This window comes from Oryzias latipes, chromosome 12 (assembly GCF_053564925.1).
Source record: "Oryzias latipes strain Hd-rR chromosome 12, Olatipes_Hd-rR_3.1".
In the NCBI taxonomy this organism is placed as follows: Eukaryota; Metazoa; Chordata; class Actinopteri; order Beloniformes; family Adrianichthyidae; genus Oryzias; species Oryzias latipes.
Window position 1 is genome coordinate 29,309,404 of NC_136248.1, and position 21,281 is coordinate 29,330,684.

At 43.9% G+C, this 21,281-nt stretch overlaps 1 protein-coding gene across 3 annotated transcripts in view; it reads left to right on the plus strand.

The window, feature by feature from the left end:
- lhfpl2a (LHFPL tetraspan subfamily member 2a) overlaps window positions 1-20,547 on the plus strand; it is a 45,587-nt gene extending 25,040 nt beyond the window's left edge. For 2 of the 3 annotated variants that reach the window (XM_004074504.5, XM_011481462.4), the window contains 2 exons: window positions 11,733-12,456; window positions 19,549-20,547. In XM_004074504.5, the coding sequence (XP_004074552.1) occupies window positions 12,036-12,456; window positions 19,549-19,805 (678 nt within the window). In that variant the 5' untranslated portion in view covers window positions 11,733-12,035 and the 3' untranslated portion in view covers window positions 19,806-20,547. Of the gene's footprint in view, window positions 1-5,470; window positions 5,545-11,732; window positions 12,457-19,548 lie in introns of those variants that run through there. The other variant, XM_020707483.3, reaches the window with a different exon arrangement.
- The last annotated feature ends 734 nt before the right edge of the window (window positions 20,548-21,281 follow it).

A 21,281-nucleotide genomic window follows, 5' to 3' on the forward strand; every position in this document is an offset into this window, starting at 1 on the left:
GTAAATGGACAGTCCTCTCATTGTACTCGAGTTAGCTACGGAGTCCCACAGGGCTCGGTTTTAGGACCCATCCTGTTTATGCTTTATATGCTACCCCTAGGAAACATAATCAGGAAACACAGCATTCATTTTCACTGTTATGCAGATGATACGCAGTTGTATTTATCCATGAAGCCTGACCAGAATGACCTGATAGAGAAACTGAACGCCTGCATCAGAGACATCAAGACCTGGATGACAATTAATTACCTCCTCCTGAACCCAGACAAAACTGAGGTCATTATACTAGGTCCTAATAACCTCAGAGGTGCTCTGTCTGATCAGATAGTCTCCCTGGATGGTGTAAGTATAGCCCCCAATTCCACAGTTAGAAACCTAGGGGTTTTATTTGACCAAGATTTATCATTCAAGGCTCACATATCTCAGTCGTGTAAAACTGCATTTTTTTCACCTGCGGTATATAGCTAAGATCAGAAATATACTTTCCAAAAGTGATGCTGAAAATCTCATCCATGCGTTTGTTGCGTCTAGATTGGATTCCTTAAGAAGTCTTCAGATTGTTCAAGTTCAAGTTGAATTGAATAAATATAGACAGTTTGCACTAATACACACTTTACATGATATTCTGAAGCCTTTAAGTACCTTTTTCAAAAAAGTTTAATTAAGTACTTGAAAAAGGAGTGGGAGGAAGTGAATTAATATAAAGCTGCCCCATTCTGCTTTATTTTAATTTTAATTTTGCCTTTACTTGATTCCCATAACCCAGTTCTTCACTTTTATTTAGAGTTATTTATACTTCATAAGTCAAAGTGCAAATTATTTATCAAATCCATAAGTATTAATATTTTCAAATAATAAAAATTAAATTCCCTATTGATTACATAAGAAGACACAACGATATTCCAAAAATCTTAAATGACCTCTTTATGCAGCTAAAATTAATGTCGTAAACTAGATTATTAAGCAATCTTATTATAACGTGTTAGCAATAACTCAAATGTAGAAATCAAACTTTGATTTCTATGTTCAACCTGTTGTCCGTTACGGGTACAGCCGGGTTTGTTTCCCAGTTGCCCTCCCTCTTCAGATCTACTTGACGGCACTGATCGAGGTCCGACAGGGAAAAAGATGAATGACTGCTCACAGCGAGACTGCAGGCCGCTCCGCTGAATCCTTCAGAATGGAGCTCGAGCCTGGCATGCATCGAGCATGTGGATTTCCACTCCTGTCGGATTCTCTGGCCTTTGATGTGAAGCTCGCAGAACATTTTGCTGTTTGGAGATCATCTTCACCCTGGTTTTAGACGCACAGATGGCTTTGACTTGGTCTGGAAGACAAATGGCTGCCTGGAATGTCTGCATGTTCAACATGTGCAAAAGGAAACTCCTGCTGTTTTCTATAACTGACAGTATTTGATTTTGTCTGCAAGGATCTTTCATGTTTGCATGGGGTAAGATTACTGTCAAAACGAGACGTATGCATTAGATTCGATCCGACGATGTATATTGCTGTACTTGTATCTATTTAAAATGCTGTCAAGATGATATTTATTGTATTTATTTATGGGCGTCCTTCAGCGTCTGACTCTTGTCTTCCACTTAAACCACAGCTAGTTGGCAGCACCGCACACTGAGCATTTTTGAGCAGATCTACATGCACCAAACAACAAGATCTTGCAAGAATCAGCTTGTGTTAAATGCTAAACGTTCAGTCAGCTTCGCAGTTTTTTAGTGTTATAAGACACGTCCAACTTAGATTTTGCTTGGGATGGGTACCGAACCGAAACTCTGTGTCACGTTGGTACCATATAAAAACGGAAATTGTGGTACTTTGTAGTGGACTCCAGATGACAACGAGTATCGCGATGCATATCGTATCGTGAGATGCATATCTTGATACGTATCATATTGCCAAACTCTTGCCAATGCACACCTGTAGTATGCGTGTATGAATACAACACTTAGTTTTAACATATCTGTTGTCATTTTGATTTGTTTTTATTTAGACTATGACTTTTTTTTCTTGAATACAAAGTCCCCCTTAAATTACTGTCAAAAATGCATCTAAACATTGATTCAACAAACTGAGGCTCATTATCAAGCGATGTACATTTTTTGCATTTCCCATGTGTGAACTTTTCCGTCTTTGTCATGCATGTGTGATTTACGTAATTCATGCGTGTTTCTTGTGTTTGTCTTTTGTCGATGTGCGCAGATGTCAGTCAAGGGTTTTACGTTTATTTGGTTTTGAGCCATTCAAAAATTTTGATCGAATGAGAAACGCGTATTATACATAAATACACAATTGTTACGAAAATCTTACACAATTGTGCATTATTACTGAGAGATGCGAACGCAAATGTGTGTCTTTCCTCGTACGTCTGACTTTACACACATGTACCACAGATGTTTTTACTTTTATATCTTGTATACGGCGCACATTTAATGTTAAAATTAACGTAGAACACACACTGCGTGTGATTATTAAGCTTTTTATATGCAATTCATTAGCGATTCGTAGGCTGAATACATAGTTCTACTTTGATTGACATGTTCTTTGCATGTTTTATTCGTACGTGGTTTTAACGTGGTTCATTTGTGATACATCTGTGAAGATTTCACATAAAGACCACAAATATTTTCAATTTTTCCATGTATGACCAATTTTCATCCATGCAATGTGTGCAAACAGTGGCTGTGTGACACGGTCCTAACGGTAGTCTGAACGCATGAGCACTTTGTTGAATCGATGTTTTGTGATTTGATAGATATGCTTGTGAACCCATGACATATTTTTGACAATAATTAATCTGACAAATTTTGTATTTACATCAAAGAAACATTGTAGTCCATACAGACAAAAGGGAAAACCAAACGTTGCATTTATCGTTTTATTCTTGTTTTTTTCGTAGTTTGTCTTTAAGCCTTCGTTTCATTGTGACAGTTTATTTTTGCCCCGTTTGTTTATCGTTTACATTTGGATTTGTTTTTTTTGTAAACTGTTATTGTGCACTGTAGTGCAGACTGAGAAAGCGGGCCGGCGGCGGCGGCGGCAGAAACTGAGGACTGCTGAACAGTCAGTGGCTGTTTTGTTGAGTAGCAGCATTTTTGAGATATTCTCCACGTTGAAGTGAGAGTGTGTGGCTTTAAAGTGGCCCATTAACCTTTCAACCACACATTTCACAACCACAGCAGAAGAATGAGTCACCCCGGGTTGTAAAAAGAGGTCAACAGGGAAGTCTCAGCTGCATGCATCTTTATTTGAAGGGTTTTGAACTCAGCCGGATCAGACAAACGTCCTCTTCAGGCTTTCTGTGGTGCATTCAAGGGCCAGACTGACCCATCGGCTCTTCGTCCTGTTTGCGTCGGCCCCTTTTTCCATCCTCATATGGAAGTCATTTGCGAGTGAACACAACAGTCAGTCAAAGCTGACTTCACCGTTGGCAGAGTGCACTCAGTGCTGCTGTAAGCAATCCTGGGTCGCTTAGCTCACGCCAGCCGCAGAGGTTCAGCGGACCATCTGCTCGGCCGGGTGGCTCGCCGTTCAGCCGGACGGATGTTGAAGCGGCAGCGAGTGGGTCTGGGTTTTGCTGCGGTTCTTGTTGCAGTTAGGAGCGACAGAAAGCAGACGAGGCTCACGTCTGCTCCTGCAAAATAGGTTTTGGAGGCAAGTCGTTACACAAGCTAAGGGAGTAAACATGGATGGGGCAGATTCTCATTCAGAAATACAACTATTCTGTGTACTTTCATGTGTTTCCATTTACTCCAATTAGTACTCAGGGTTTTGCAAGAGTTACCTGCTGAAATTCCTTTAAAATTTTTTTCTTTTTTTTTCACTCCCCACTTTGGGAGTGTGGAGGATTTTCTACATTTTTCTCTCCAAAATGGTCAGAATTCCACTTTTTATATAACAAGGCCTTTGTTTTTACTGCTGTTGATTTTTGTTAGAGCCGGGCGATATAAAATCTTTTTAATCTCAAATAGCTTTTCATTAAAGGCGATAACAATATGTATCGTGATATAAATCCAATATCTATATTTGTCCAAATTGCTCATAAGAGCAATGTGTATTTGTCAGCAGGTTGTTTAGATTTACATCTTTATTTCCCATCATACTTTTAACGTAGCAGTCCTTTCAACAACGTAATCGCCTTCATCTGCGTCCTCTTCCTCTTCTTCTGAACACTGTTGCTAGGTGACACTAGCTCACTGTTTCACCCCAACAGTGATCGGTCCAGTCCCTTGATACCCGATTCTGATTGGATTAGAGGGAGAGGTTTTCTTGTGTCCATTTAAAACAAAAGTCTTTTGCAATAGACTCAATTTTCTATTTAGAAAAAGTTGTATCGCGATATAAATCGTTATCGTTTTTATCGTCCCGCCCCTAATTGTTGATCTCGATACAGAATTGGCCTGAAGTTAAGTAGAGAGCCAAGTCATTTTCAGGGTTCACAAAGCTGGCCAAGTTAGAAACAGTTCAGTTTTTATTGTTTCAAACTCAAGGAAAAAGTAGTAGATGTGGTTTTAAAAAAGGTCCTTTGGGCGCCGTCTTTGATATCTGAAAAAATCAAAGAACATGAATCCAATGAGGAGCTTTGGATGTTTATTAAATGTGGGTAGTATTTTCCCACAGCACTACACTGAGAAAAGAACACGTACATGGTAATTCTTCCTGCAGAAAAGTTAAAATATTTCCTGGATGTTTCCATTAGAAAAAGTATAAAAGTCCTAAAACATCTGTAATAAAAACATCCTCATTTAAATGTTGAAGTGTGAACTTTCTTCCTTCTTGAGGATCTCAGACGTCTCTGTTTGGTTCTTCTGTCAGTGGTTGAAACACTTGACCGTGCTGAAGTGCCGTAACTGATTTTGGCGCAGAGGAAAGCAACTTTGCGCCGACAGGCTTCAGAATCCGTTACGTTAATCGTCTAAACGTTGTGCGAAGAGCGCATTATTCCAACTCCAGCATTTCAGGGGTTAGCTGTGCCCGAACCGTGTGATAAAAGCGCGGTTATTCTGTCAGAACGATGTTACTTCGAGGTTTTTTTTTAAACTTTGGATTCCTGCTCATTTTTCTGAAACAGGATGTTTTTCTTCAAAATATATTTGATTTAAAGTGGAAATAAATGGTCTCTTAACACGTTTTTATGTAACATTTGAGACAAGTGCTTTAATAGAAGGTACAGTGAGCATATTTGCAGGGAATAATCTTAACTGCAGCGGTTGGTGAGGTGAGGCCTCGGCTGTGAAAAAGCAGCAGAGAAGGTGAGAGACTGAGACTGGGAAGGAAAGAAAGGCAGAACTTGTGCTGCTCCGTCTTTTGTTGTTTTAACCCAGATTCTGCTCTGAAATGTGGCCACCATGTGGACCCTCTCAAGCGGCGTGGCTCTGCCGTTTGCACGGCCAATCAGACGAGGCACGGGTCTCCGGGAGGAGGGCTGTTGGGAGGGTCCGGGGGTGTGAGGGAGGAATTTAAAACTGGGAAAGGAGTCGGGGGAGCCAGAACTCCAGGGGAGCTGGATAATGCGCTGGCCGATGGGGACAGGTTGGATTGTTGTCCGTTTTTTTCTCTGTTTCCTACATTTACAGGTTGACGTTTGTGGGAGCCGTCTGTCTGTCTGTCATGGGGAGGTTTTTGCTCTGCAGCTTCTTTGAAGGATCTGAAAGCTCCAGGATGTGAAGCAGATGGAAAGTCGCTCCTTTTCTGCCAAAAACCCGACTTTTGTTATCGTCGGTCTTCGTCAACGTCACTGCCTTCAACTTTCCCTGACATGAAGTCAAAGCGAGAAGCGCTTCCTGCTCAACCCGGAATAATAAAAAAAGCAGAAGCTTTGACTTTTGGCACCAATATGGGGATTTTACTCATAAAACTGCTTGTAATGTAACTTAAACAGAGCCCCTCACAGCTCCCTCTCAGGATCTCATTCAATCTGATAGTCACAGATTTCAATCTATTTTTTTCTTTTAAGACTCTTTTGGGTCAAAACAGCTGCTATGGCAGGAATCCGGCTTTTATTCTGATATTTATAAAACGAGTAAACTCTCTTTTCCCTCAGCCCTGTGTACCTGCTCTAAACGGTCCGGGTGGTGTAGAGGTACTCCAGCCCTGACAGCTCCATAGATATGTAGATGACTTCCTGTCGGTGGCAGCAGGAAAAGGCGTTTCCTGTTCCTCTGAAAGGAGAGCTGAATGGACAGTGTAAGCAGCGGCGTTGTATGGGCTTAGCCCGGCCGTTTCACTCGGCCTCACGGAGAGACGCATGAGCGGTGAAGTCACACTCAGGGATCCGTGAGAATCGACCTTTGACCTTTCCCTTCAGCAACACCAGATACTAATGATCCTCTGTTTGAGGGAAAGTTGTTCACACTTTGATGTTTCAAGGCCTGTTCACACCGGGACGAATTTCGCCGGCGATTTTCGCCGACGTTTAACGCCTCGTGACTAAACAAAGGGCACCAATGAGAGTGTGCACACCGACGCGAAAAAACGCCACGCGTTAAAGCGTCAAAAAAAAAACCCGCCTCGGGTTCGTTTTTTTTTTTCGACGCGTCGCGTCGAAATCTACTCGACCAATGAGAATGGCGCTTTTGCTCACGTGTCTGGAGCTTCTGAAGTTAAAGTAAAACACAACTTGGGGGCGCTCAAACACAAAACTGCCTTGCTGAGCACACATACCAGCGAAGAAGATAGACGCCAAGTAGCGTCTACACAGCCGCGAAGCAATAATGACGGACATTCTTAAATATCCCCGAACCAAGTACCAGTTGGAGCTACTGGTGCTTGAAATATTCATGTTTTCTTTGTTTGATTCTGACAAGCGTGTAAATACTTGCTCTCTTCTTCTGAGTGAAAAGCGACTTTAAGAAGCGTAAAGTTGCGCAGCGCCACCTTGTGTACAGGAGTATTTCTGTTTTACATTAAGCGCCATCTAATGTCAGGGAATGAAATTGCATGTTCACTCCACTCATCGTCAGCGAAAATCGCCTGGGTGTGAACACAAAAAACGTGGCGAAAAACGCTGGCGAATAACGCCTGGGGAATATTCGTCCCGGTGTGTACGGGCCTTCAGTTTGAGAAAAGTCGCAGGTTATCTTTGTTTTTTGACTCTTCCAGGGAATTTCGAATTCCGGTTTCTTTTAGGGCGGCAGTTTAGCTCAGGCGGTAGAGCAGGTCATCTAACAACCGAAGGGTCGGCGGATCGATCACCGCTCTCCCCAGCTGTTGCCCCTCGAGCGCGGTGAGTCTGCAGCTCACTGCTCCCCCCCAGGGGATGGGCCAAAATGCAGAGAGGAATTTCCCCCCCATTGTGGGATAAATTATGTATCAATTATTATTAGAAACCTTGCGAGATATTATGGGCAATAACAATGTTTCTGGCGTTCGTGATCATTTATCGCAACGTTAAAGACTCTATCCTATGAAAATGGTGTATTTTACATATTCTTGTGGCATTTTTCTGTTGATGGAGGACATATATAAAGACAATTAAGCTTAAAATTGCATTTCTGTGTATTTCTTTATTCAAATTGCCGTGAATCAGGAGCAGACGGAAAAATGCTGTTTGAAAAAGGTCGTTTTTGTAACGTAGAAGTATGTTAGGCGGGTCACAAGCTCTGCTCTATTCTGATGCATCCACTTGCAGACAAATAGATCCATGAACATCTTTGTTTTCCTCGTCTGAGCTGGAATCTGGATCTAAACTGTTGGACTGGACAGCTGTAATATTGCTCGCCATTTTTGTTGCACTGGTAATGTTAGGCTGGAGGTGTGAGGGGCTGTAAGCTAGCTAGAGAGCGCATAAACAGAGAGCTCTCAGCAACAAGAAGGGGTGTTAGGGCACAGTTGCTCCGCAGCAACAGTCCCGCCCACAACTCAGATGTCATTTTTTAAAAACTCCTGCCGCTCTGCAGAAACTATGTCCTAGAAAACGACACAGGTTTTTGGCTAAAAACAGCGTCATCATAATAAAAAGACCACTGGGAACACTTTGAAAATCGATCAAAAGATGGTCCGATTTTTTAAGAAGTTCAAAGGGTTGGTTGTCCAGATCTGTGTTTGGAAAAAATCTGGCATTTTGGCACAACGACCTCATCCCCATAGGGAAACATGGTGGTGGGAGTGTAATAATTAGATTATTTTGAATCCCCGGGGCTGCTGTGACGTCCATAAATCCTTTCACTTAATTACTCCACACATGTTGCTACCAAACACTTATGTTGTGTTCTCATGCATACCGGTAGTTTCAGTTTTTTCTGCGACTCCTAGCTTAAGCGTGGGTTTCAGATGTTGGAAGTCTCATAAGTGCGTGGACTCGAAGATTTGTTGTGGCTGCGGGTCGTAAAGCCTTCCTCTGATGTAAACTGAGCCTGGAATAATCCTCCATCAATCCCCTGCTTACTCACAGAGTATTAGAAACATTAGGAATCCACCCCAAGTCTCTCGTGTGAAAACAACGAGGCTTCGTTCTATCTTGGGAACGTGGCAGCATGTCTGTCTGGGAACGGCGAGCAGCCGTCTGGGCAAATGCCGCCACAAACGCCGGGTACAATAATAGAACCCCACTTGTTTTACATCAACAGACCTTCTTTCAAGGCAATTTGAAACTCAAGGATGGATATTGTGCAGACAGTTGGCAGGCAATTCCAGCCCTTTTTATCCTTTAGGGTTAAAGGTCAAATATCCAGGTTGTCCAAGAACCGGTGTGCTATCCAACAACGTTCGCTGACGGTGAAGCCCCAAACCTCGGGATGCTTGTTTCTAACCGTCATGCAACCGCCCTCCTAACTGCCCCGCTGGGACGTCAGCTGTCAGCGTGTGACGGGGTGGGAAATGCGGGGAAGGTCGTTATAGCGCAGCATATGAGAGCTGGCGCGTGTTCCTGCATCTGCTCACGGTGAAGCAATGTGAACGCTTGTGATTCATGAAGTCAGCTCCGGTCCAACTCCACAAAGCCGGCTGTCTGCGCCTCCTATGAGCTCATCTGTTTGACACAGACCAAATCTGCTCAGCGTTAGCGTGCGCGCAGACACGGAGGCAAACGCACGCCGCCCCTGCAGCAGACCGCAGAACTGGGTCATCCCGACAGGAGGAACCTTCGTTGACGCACACGGCATCTTAGGCTCTGGCGTGTCATCAGTGCCCCCCACCTCCCCCTGCTGTGCTGCTAAACACAGTTTCAGAAGACTCCATCAGCTTCCAATCTCCTCCAACATTCCTGCTTCTCTTTCAAAGCAAACTTTTGCTCACATGTGTTAACGTCTGTCATGAAGAAAACCTCTGATGTTTCGTAGCTTGATGTTTAGTCCCCAAGGGTGTAGAGTAGGGGTTTAGGGAAAATTGATTTGACAATATATCGCGAAATTGTATTTGGTGATAATTGTATTGATTTTAAAATGCTGTCTGGACAATATTTATTTAAATATTTACCAGCGTCTTTCAGTGTCTTACTCTTGTTTTCCACTGGTTGGGAGTTTGAGTGGAACCACTACATTTCAGTGCACAAAACAACAACATGGTATCGTCAGACTCTACCAATACACCAGTGACGTGCGGTGAGGTTAATGGCTGGTGAGGCACTGACGTCATCAGTCAGATTTACAAACATATGAACCATACTGAGTAACTTGTTCACCATTTCATTGACAACAGTTAACGTGTTTTGTTTAAAATATCCTTTCAACGTGTTTTTTTTCATATACAAACTGCAGCATAGAAAAAAGCACAAACGTTATTATCATCTTACCTTTACTTGTAAATGAAGTCCATATGCCGCTCCTTCTGAAGAAAATGACTTGCCGCTAGCTATCACTTATTCTATTGTTTTTTAGCGTCATAATCTCAGGGCTCACCGGCGCCCCCTAACCTGAGGCACGAGAACTGCTGGCCTCACCCAGCGGCTTTTTTGCCGGCGTTTAGGGCTCAGCACAAGAAACACGTCCCTCACATACAGTTATTTATAAAAACAAACACTGTACATCATATACATTGCTAAATTATGTAAACTCAGCTCATATAGTACAACTGATTGAACCGACACACAGAGACAGCAGCACCGTCTGACTGCATAGGTATTGCGCAATCCAAGGTGAGGCTCAGCGGGCTGGTGCCTCATCGCACGTCACTTAGTATCTGAACGGCAAATGCGGAAATTCAGCGATTTTGAAAAGAAAAAAACGCCCAAAAATGGTACATTTAAATGTAAATGACTGCAAAGCACAAATTACTGATTAAATATAATAATTGAATTTATTTTTTCTCTTTTCTTCCCATAATGACAGGTGAGGCACAGCCTCAGCTGCCTCTCCTGACTGCACGTCACTGCAATACACACCCCTAGTTTTGAGGGAATCCATGATGGATCTGAACCGGGATGCCACAATAAAGTTGGGCTTGATTCTCTCAGTTCACTAGGATTACTTCTAAATCACAGACCCAACCTGCTGGTCTTTCATCAGCTAAAAAACACTGAAAAAAACCTCCTAGAACAACAATTTCCACTTCCACTCCAATCAAAAACCTTAGTTGCAACAACCTTAGGTGGACTAGGAGGACCTCAAGTGCACTTATTTAGTGCATGACAGGTGCATAAGAGCTGGTTGAAATCTGAACCCAGGCTGCACTCGGGCCACGGGCTGGACTTTGGACAGGCCAGTCCTATGGGCAGTTACTTGCCTGACATGCAACATTACTGCGCGGTCAGTAATGGGCTAGCGGGCAACACGGCTTCACCAGTACGTCAGAAGTGCATGGAACTTCCATTATCCTTACAAATACAATACACTTACCAAACGCACGACAACGGTACACTCTCTTTTCATCAGGTCCCAAAGGTGGATGCACGACCTGCACACAAAGGGGTGTGCAGGTGATACACAAGTACCCACGGGACACAAACTACACCGATTGTCTCATTTTTCCTCATTTTGAATAGTCAGGCTGCAGCAAGGAGCACATGTTTATTACAACATTACTAAGTTCCCTTTCACAGTGCTCAGGATTTGAGGTGGTGGAAAAAAGGAAATTTCCATGCGGCACGACTACGTCTCACCTACTTATCCTTGGGTGTTGAATAGAAACTGTCCAGGAACATTCCTCTGCAGGCTCAAGGTCTGCGACTTTGATATTTTGTGCAGGCCAACTGCGAGTCCCGTACAGGTTTATCTGTTTGTACCAGCAGACGGCCCGTATCTACCCGTAAGGGCTGTTGTGACTTTTCTATTTTATTAAGCGACTCCGCGCTTATTGGAACAGAGGTTATCATCGGTCACGTGACAGCTGGACGCCGGTTGTGTTATCAAGCGTTGACTGACCCCGGGTCAGCTGTGTGGGCTGCTTAAACGAGACCTCCTGCTTGTTTTTCTGTCCCTCTGCATCCGCTCTGGTTCAACTCCCCACCCCCCTTCATCTCCTGCTGTGAACGCCAAACCAAAGGCAGCGAGCGATGAAGAGCAGACAAACAGTTTTTTTGATGTTTTTTCGGCTTTAGTCACACGGATGTGCGGGGAGTAGAGAAAGGCCTCGGCACAAATCCTTTCACAAAAACACAGAGGCCGGCTTCAAACAGACCCGTCTCTCCACAACTCATTAGTCGCCCTGTCAGAGATCCACACCTCCTCCTCCTCCTCCTCCTCCTCCCAGTTCCTCATGCACTCTCTCTCTTCCCCCACTCTTGCTGTCTGAATGTGACGGAGGAGGAAGCTGCTCCTCACCCTCTTCTGTGTCTTATCTCCCAGGTGTGTCTGGTGTTACCCCGGCGGGCTGGCTCACCCACAACAACCCCAGTACGATGTAGACGGGGGAGAAAGGAGGCAGCAGAAGAGCCTGAAGACGGAGTGCACAGACGGAACGGCGAGCTGGAGGAGGAGCAGCCGCAGCTGAAGATAAGGAGTGAAAGACGTCCGTGAATCATTGACCAGAACGGCCGGTTCACCTTGCTCTCGCTGTGGAGGCGGATCCCGATCTCAGCTGTCAGAGTCTCTAGAATTCCCAGAATTCACCTGTGAGTAGCTTTAGTACCCGACGGAAGCGCTGCCAGCATGTGCCATGTCATTGTCACCTGCCGTTCCATGCTGTGGACCCTGCTGAGCATCGTGGCCGCCTTCGGCGAGCTCATCGCCTTCATGAGCACGGACTGGCTGGTGGGATATCCCCGCACGCCCGATGCCGTTTTCGGCCCCCATGGGGCCACCGCCGCAGGGGAAGCTTACAGGCCCACGTTGGGCATCTACGGCCGCTGTATAAAACTGCCCCACATGCAGCGGGGGATCCTGTGCGGACCGTACGCCGTTCACTTCGGGGAGATCGCCAGCGGGTTCTGGCAGGCCGCGTCCATCTTCCTGGCGGCGGGGATCCTACTGCTGTGCGCTGTGGCCTTCATCTCCGTCTTCACCATGTGCTTCCAGAGCATCATGAAGAAGAGCATCTTCAACGTTTGTGGACTGCTGCAAGGCATCGCAGGTAAGAGCAACGACAAACGGGTTTAACACTGAAAAACGCAAACCTCTTCTAAGGAAAACCCACTTGGGGGGGATGGCTTTAGCTCACTGGGTTGACAAGCTTGGTCAATAAGGAATTCTACAAAATAACTTTTCTCAATCCTGCTTTTTTCCTGAGCTAGCTGGGATAGGCCCGAGCAACCTCATTTAGCCTAAACAGGAACTATGGGGTATAAAAAAATGGACCTCAATATTTCTCAATCCAACTTTCCATTAAAAGGGGAACTTGGTGCACTAGATAAGGTGTTTACCATTGCTTTGGGTTGTCCGAATCTACAATTTGAAAATCCAGTGCCCTGGAAATTTCCCAGAAGTCTCTGCAAAAAAAGCAGCCTGCTTCAATTCTCACTAGAATGGCAAATACAGACCACAATGCGTTGCGTTTGAACAAAAAAAAAGTGTTTAAATGTGTTTTATTAATCAACTTTTTCCTCAGCAGAACACAGTGGATTCATAAGACGTAAAACAATTGGATTGACTAGATATTCACTTTGTGAAATCGGTGACATCACATTTGCCAAATAAAAAAAATAAATAAAAAGAACTAGTGAGCATGGTGTCCAAATTGCTTTTAAAATCCAGGGGGCTAAATAGTTATTTTGAAAACAGGGAGGGAATTCGGACATAGCCTCAGTCTGTTTAAGTCAGAATCTTCTAAGGTAGACGAAAATTTGGGAGGCTTAGACCTTTGTCTTTCCTCCGTCTTAGATGACCCCCCCCCCCCCCCCCTTACATTGACGTGTTCTCCCTACCATGACAAAGGTGGATAAAGGTGGAGAGATTTCATGTAATCCATGGACACCAGTGAAGATCACAAATCATTGAAGAAAAAAGGTTCAGAGCACTGTCTAGTGGGTCTAGATGACCCAGCCCCCAACACCTAGGATATCACAAGGCTTAAGTTAGTATTTACCCCCAACTGTCCTGGTGTTCACACAGAAACATGTACAGTGAGAACTCATGGACCATTGTCATAGTGACGTGGACATAAAATACAGAATCAGCTCTTTTTGTTGTTGTTGCTTTTCTACTAAATACAGCAGAATAACTGCAGCTTTAGGAAAATCTAGTCTTTTTTTCTGCTTTAAGGTCCCAAAAGCGCTTTTGTCTACTTCCTAATTACAGATCAAGCAAACGTCTCATTTAGTCTGCCTTCAGGACTAAACAAGCAGACGGTTTTCTTTTTCATGTCGGGCCGTTTTTGGTTTGTATGATTCCAGAAGATCGTGTCGGTTTCTCTGCGGGTCAAACGAGGCTCCAGCTTTTGCTCTGTGTGGCTTTTTCTCCACTGTTTGTGGTGTAAACAGTGTTTGTGGGAGCAAAGGACTGAAGAGTCCACGATAGGAGCAGGAATAAGAATCCACGATCGGAAGAACATCGATCTGTTCCCCATTTTCTCATCTCTTTCATTCCAAATGACTCTGACAAATGCAGATTTATAAAGCAGATTTGCTTGTTGGAGATGAACTTTGACATTTGACGACACAGAAAGCCGAAACCCGAAGGACTTTTACCGGATTAAAAACGATAGTTTGAATTGGTACTTTACAGCGGTGTAACAATAAAAAAAGAGTTTTGTTTTTGAGTTTTAAAACGTCAGTTTATTCAAGGATCACAGACAAGAAAAAACACCAATCACTCACATAAAAAAGAAGCAAAGCATATTTCACCATTTGACACACGACATAGAACATTGTCAAAGCACCAGATCTTTTTAAAACAAGACAAACGGTTCGACAGTCTAAAAAAAGAAAAATCAGATAAAAATTAAAGTTACTATATATTTAATGCAGATTTCTTGCATTGAGGGCTTTCATTAACTTTCTGGTTTGGTAATTGTTTACATTTAATGGTCATTATCACAAACCAGGCAAAGGATTTACACATAAAGATGTTTTTGAAAACAAACTTTTTGGTCTGTAATGTAATATCTTTATGGAAAAATAGGAAAATGAACGGTTTTCACGTTGGTGTCGTCGGTGAATTTCCTGTGAAATGAATTTACCAAAATGATGCAACTAAAGAACTCTGGCGGTTTTGTGATGTTTAATGACATTTCTTCTCAGCTCTTCTTTTGCACATCAGTCCGTTGGTTTTAAAGTCGAATTAAAATGCAAAAAAAAAGAGAAAAAAAATCTTAATCAGATGATTCAAATAGAAAAGTCCAATAAAAGAAAACAAATCTGAGATTATTGTGTTGTTTAGCATTACGACAACAGTAATACAGCAACAGCCTCCACAAAATCTAAAGCAACTTCCTTCTGGGATTAATATAGAGGGAGTTTTACTTCTGTCAATCAGTAAATAGATGTTCTCTGTTGCCATAGCAACCAAAGCTAATAGTTGCCCCGCCCACATTTCTATCACAGGAACATTCAGTAAGGTCTCAATGCCCTTACTTTGGTCCTGTTGTTCATCCTGGGTAGTTTTTCTTTTTACTGATTTGAGTAATAAGGTTGCCGTGGAAACGTTTGATTGATGTCATTTCAAGTCCCTAACGACCTTCATAGGTCTGTTCTTTTAGGTCAAGTTTACCAAAGGAGAAGCTCGTGGGCATGGCCTCCCCTGGGAGTTATCAGTAACAAACTGGTTAGCAGTTTTTTTTTACTTAACCAGCTCCATTGGCATGGCAACGGCATGACATGTCATTGACCACATGACCTAATTTCTTGGAGAAGCACTGCGGCGTTGTGACATCATCTGAAAGTGGTTGTTTAGAGGCAGAGGAAACGTGGCGCTTGAAACGGCGAAGGAGGTGGGAGCATTTCCTACGCGCGCTGCAATAACTCTCCTTGAAGGCCCGGGAATCGAACATTGGACTCGGCCGTGAGTGTAAACTCTGCGGAGGCGGTGGATGACTGATGTCCACCCGCGGGACGGAAGACGCTGCTCCGCTGATGGTCATTTCCAGAAAGCGCGGCGGCCTGTAGAGGCAAGAGGAGCTGCAGACGTTCGTGGAAGCCACCGAACTCAGATGCCAGAGACGGTCACGTCATCAGCGTCACTCTGCTTCACGGCCCCCCAGGGACACGCCGCTCCAAGGCTGCGTTGTCTCTCAAGCTGCTCGTTGGCCTAAAGTTTGCTGCTTGGAGTGAATTGATGTCAGAGAACGGCTTCAGCAGACGCTCAGTCCTGCAGACTTTTTTCATTTTAGGGCCCCTAAAGGATTCTCACAGCCCAGTTAAATCAGCCATAATCAGATTCTCTTCTTATTCACTCTGCTTGCTCAGCGTCTCAGCCGTCAGGGATTAGAGTCAAGGCGGCAAACAAACTCGGCTGTAAAACTCTCTACGAATGGCTCAGAGTCCAACGCCTTTATGATTCACCATAAAGTTTTCATTCCAGCGTCAGGATCAGACTTTATGACAAGTTTAACTGCAGAGCGGCACTAATCTGCAGACTGGAAGTGAAGGAAACAAAACCCCTTTTTTACGGGAATGTAGGAGCAATTATGAAGTGACCATTGACTGTATCTGAGTACTGGACTGAGTGACTCCTCCTCCCTGGCGTTCCAAAACAGGAAGTGCCTGCAAAATTCCACAGACGTCTACAGAGAAACAAACAGCTGTTACTTAGTCGTTCAACTAATAATCTTTTTAATAATCCTTGTTATTTCTTAATGCAAGTTATTCAAATTATAAACTGACCAATCAGATAAAAGTAGGTGGAGCCTGCTGGCCCCAAACGTTCAAAAGGTTTGACAGGTTTCATGCAGCTCGTTTTAAAGTATTAGGGGGTGTGGCCTTCTGACAAACTCACTCCTGATTGGAGAAAATGGTTGCCAGAGAATCACAGACGGATTCGGACCGATCAGTGCTGACCAACGGCGTCTGGCTCCAAGATGGTGGTATCCATTTAGCAAAAAATAAATAAAAAAGGGACTGAATTGACTTCACTTGGATGGAGCTGGAAGATGACGTCACACTCCAGACTTTTCAAGACTTTGGACTGTTTACTCTCATCCCTCGCTGACGTCTTTGTCACAACTGCTCTTATGGGTGGATACCCATGTCTGTGGGGGTATATCCCAAAATACCAAGGTCAAAGGCCGCTCAGCGATCCTGTTAAGTGAAAATGTTTTCTCTCTACGGGTATGCAGCGGGTGACCGGTTGTGGCGAACACGAAAGGTGAGATGCAGGCAGCATCACCCGTTCATCTCAATTCTGTGCAACTTACATTATCCTTACGAATACTCTATGACATACTAACCACACGCACCACAATGGTACGTTCCATTTTTATGACGGCCCTTAAGGTGGCCGTGCTATCTTCAGGACACGCCTGTGCTCCAATGGACGACCCAAAAACCCGCAGCACCCATGTGACTTCATGATGTCAGCGTGACCTTAGATAGACGGAGCAGTGCTCCACAGCGACATGGTGAGGGATTCCACAGGGCTCCGTTTGGGCCCTCTTTTTTTTTTAGTGGCTCTATAGTTCATCTTAGTACCGTTCTGGTGCAAAGAACCTCAGTATTCTGGACTCCAGGATCAGACTAATGTAGCCGGTGAGGCCTTTTTCACGGTCAACCCTCAGCCCTAAAACGACGATCCTGCACAGGTTTGAGCGGCACAGATGCTAAAACTATCCCTCCCATGTTTTAATCACTCGTTCCAAATTTGGCTTTGAATCCCTACTTCTTCTTGGGTTCATCTTATCAGAGCTTGAAGTCGTGTTTGTTTTATGCTTTGTGACTTTTTACCCTTTTTTTTCCAATCGAATAACTGGCACGCCGGGTCAAACGCAGCCGTCACCTGCTCCTTCTTTGTTCTGTGGAGGGAGCAGCAGTGACGGGCGGAGACGGGTGCAGCTCTGAGATGGACGGTTGTGGGTGGATTGACAGCGGCGAGGTTACAGAAGACAGGGGCCGGGGCGGTGAGGTTGGAGCTCGGAGTTGCAGTTGGGGTGGGGGCTTGTGGTGCTGGGAATGAAAGCCATGCCTTCAATCCATCACCGGAGCCCGTCTGGACGTCGGGGCAGCAACATGTGGAAAGAATTTATGACCTAGTTTTCATTTCCTCGTTTAATACATTATTGGGTGATTTTAGGACGGAGGGGGAAGAAAGGAAGTGAGGAGAGAGGAAGAGAGATTAGTGGAGAAGGAGCTTCACCTCTTGGCTTTCGCGGCGGAGCGTTGGTGGAAACACCACACGGTCTGCGGCGCCGTCGTTGTCAGGGTTTCCTCCTGAGCCTGGATTGGACGCAGCTTCCTCCTCTGACCGTATGAACTCTGCTAATGTGGAAGGAGAGAGAGAGAGAGAGCGCCGCAGCAGCGAGGACAGGAAACGCCCCCGTCCCTCTGTAGAGACGCAGGGCGCCGGGGCTAGGCGGGAACGTCTGACCATCCACCCCCCGGCTACCTTTTCCTGTTGATCCTCCATGAAGCTTTTTTTTTTTTCTTCCTTTCTTTGTTTCAGGCCCAGAAATCTCAACTCTGCCGCCGTCTCAAACCTTTTTCAGGCCACAGACCAGTTTAACGTCCGAGGCTGAAGTCGTGTTTTTGGCTTCCAGTTTCCCTTTTGAGGGTTAAAAGTTTATCTTCATCCTCTGTAGAATATCTGCAGATGCTTTAAACTATAACTCTACACTAGATTTCCTGCAGGAAACAGTCAAATGTGATTTTTCCTTCACCCATAACTGTCAAAAGGGAAGCTAAAAAATCAGACGCCAACTTTTAAGGAGTGATGAATACATCTTTGTTTTTGTCAACTTTGCTAGCTTGCGGGTTTCGCGTTGTGCAGCAGCTTTAACCCGTAAAGCCGCGTCATACAGCATGAAAATTGGTCATACGTGAGAAAAGTTGTGTTTCTTTGTGTGAAATTTTCACAGATGTATCACAAATTAACCACGTTAAAGCCACAGAAGTACAGATAAACACGTAAATAGAACATGAACTGTGTTTGATTATGGTGCTGTTTATAGCCAATTCATTAGTGATTCATTATGTAATTTGAACGGGATATAAAAGTTATACATCGGTGGTCCACACCTGAAAAGTCTGTTAGACTTTTGTGGAAAGACACACATTGGTGTGTGCATCTCACAAAAATAACGCACAACTGTGTAAGATTTACGTGAGAATTTCGTATTAACTACGTAAAATATGCGTAAACTGTAGATTCCCAACCGACCACAAATGTTGGATTTTCGTCACGTGACCGAGCGACTTGCGACATGCGTCAAGAATGAATCGGATGTAGTGGAGAGAATCCAGTAGTCTTTCAAAATAAAACTTCCTTCAGAATCAGATTAGAAAGTAGTGTTTGTTTTTTCCTCCGCGGCCCGGTACCAACTCTCCCATGGACCGGTACCAACCCGCAGCCCGGGCGTTGGGGATCGCTGTTTTGGTTTATTTTCTTGTCAAGTTTGGACTTTACTAGTGTTGGATGGAACCCACTACACAAGTAATTTATTACAATGTCTTCTTACTTTTTTGTTTTAAGCCTCACTAATGAATTTTGGGTAATATTTTACAGAATAAACGTGTTTTCCCACAGACTAAACACTGAAAATCTAGATTTTTAATCAGGAAAACAGTAAAGCATTAAAGGATGTTGAATGACTCTTTTAGAAGTGTCGTCATATTTCATTTTTGTGTTCCTCCACAGTGGATGACTGCATGTTGTGCTGCACATTCATTTGAACCTCAGCCTCCCGGTTTCAATCTTTTATTTTTTGAAAGTGGAAAGTTTCTGTTTTTATCTTTGTGGACTAAACTGACTAAAGCTGAGGCTCCTCCTCCTGTTCTTCCCATGTTTTGACTTTACCAACAATAAACTATTTTATTAAAAGTCACTATTAAATCACCTCTATTCAAAATGTGACATTCTTGTCTTCAAGAAAAGGTTTTACAGAACTAATTACAAGCCTGAAATTGTAATGTTGTAAACTATTATTATGTTAACAAGTAATCTGGAATGTATTACAGTTTGAAAGGAACTTTTTATTATTGCCCAGCCCTCAGAGAAATCTAAGATGAATGCTTCTGGAAGCACGGCCCTGTAGGGGGCGCTCTTGCATGCGCCATGGTCACCGCTCTGTCTCTGCTGGCAGGTCTGTTCCTGATTCTGGGTCTGATGCTGTACCCCGCTGGCTGGGGTTCCGACAAAGTCCAGCTGTACTGCGGTCCAGATTCGGCGCCGTACCGCGCCGGCCTCTGCTCCATGGGCTGGGCCTTCTACACTGCAATGGGCGGCACCTTGCTCACCTTCATCTGCGCCGTCTTCTCAGCTCAGGCCGAGATCGCCACGTCCAGTGACAAAGTTCAGGAGGAGATAGAGGAGGGCAAGAGCCTGATTTGTCTCCTCTGAGTCTCCATTTGTGCTGGGAGAGCCTCAGACGGAGGCAGTAGGGCGGGCGGGGAGGAGCAGATCTGCACCCCTCCCGTCGTTTACCACTAAAACTGACTCCCGGTTCGTCTCTGTCCTGTGTTTATGTGGGAGAAATCTTCGAGTGCCAAGCCGTTTTGTTGTGTTCCGACACAGGAGGTGCTGCGTCTGTGACTGACCGTCACCACACGCTCTGTAAATAAATGTGATTCCATGTATTTTGTGCACGGTTTCGATGGCGAGCTCCATCAAGGCGGCGCTCACGACATCACTCTTGCCACTCTGGAAAAAAGAAAAGCACTGGTGTTTTGGGCTGCCAGATCACGACCAGCGGATCTTCGGACTGCCACGTGTGAGGATCCACTCGGCAAAGGAACCACTATTCAGTCAGAATAAGCGGAGAGTAGATGTTTTTGTTTTGTTTTTAATTTTTCTAAAGCTTACAGAATGTACCGTTCGTGTTTGTAGACCTTTGAAATGTATCTGTGGACAGGAACCTTTGGGAGGACGTGAAGGAAGGGAAACCCATTTCTGTAGATGAGATGGTTCTGGTTCTCCTTCATGTGATCTGTGCAGAAACACGGACCGAGCGATGAATAAATGAAGTATTGCGGTTTTGTAGTATTGTGTGTTTTCAGGGAGTGTGTGCCAAGGTGATGGATACTGTGCCGTCTGTTCTCACTCGTTTCTGTCAAAACAAATAAAGAGAAGGGAAGATGAAGAAGTTTGGTTCCAGTTTTTGGAGGTGAGGAACCTCAGTCTGGCCTCTGAAGTGGAGCCAGGACGGGTGATCCGTGTGTTTTTGTCTCAAATGTGACCAAATAGAAAGACCCTTACTATACATTATCACCTTAACCTGCCTGTTTTGCTCTGGGTCAGATTGACACTTGATACATTTAAAAAGAAGTACTAAGAAGTACTTTTAAAAATACAAAATAAAAGTTGTTCAGTTTATGTGTTTGTAAACCCGCACTACATGTTTATATTACAAAGCTGCTGTTTGGGTCAATTTGACCCGGCAGTCAAAGCAAAAGCTCAAAAGAGTCAGAAAAATATCAAACTATAATACTGCGAATTTCTTTTTGTAACTATGACATAAATTCCTCTCTCTTTCACCAACGTGTGGGTCAAATTGACCCGGCAGTAAAAAAAAGAAAAAAATGAAAGAAGCTAAAAAGAGTCAGAAAGATCAAATACTATTTGTTCTTTTGCAACTTTAAAAGATAGACCATAATAGACATCTGGATGTAAATGCCCGATTACTACCATCTTTTTTATTAAATGTACCCTGGGGCAAATTTAATAATGTTACATTCTGGGTCAAATTGACCCATGTGAAATTTTAAAAAAAATCTATAAAGAAGAATTTATAAAAAAAGACTAATCTTAAGTTATTTTTTCACTTTTAAATTTGGATTTCTTAGCATAAACAACATAAAATATAAATAAATTTAGCTA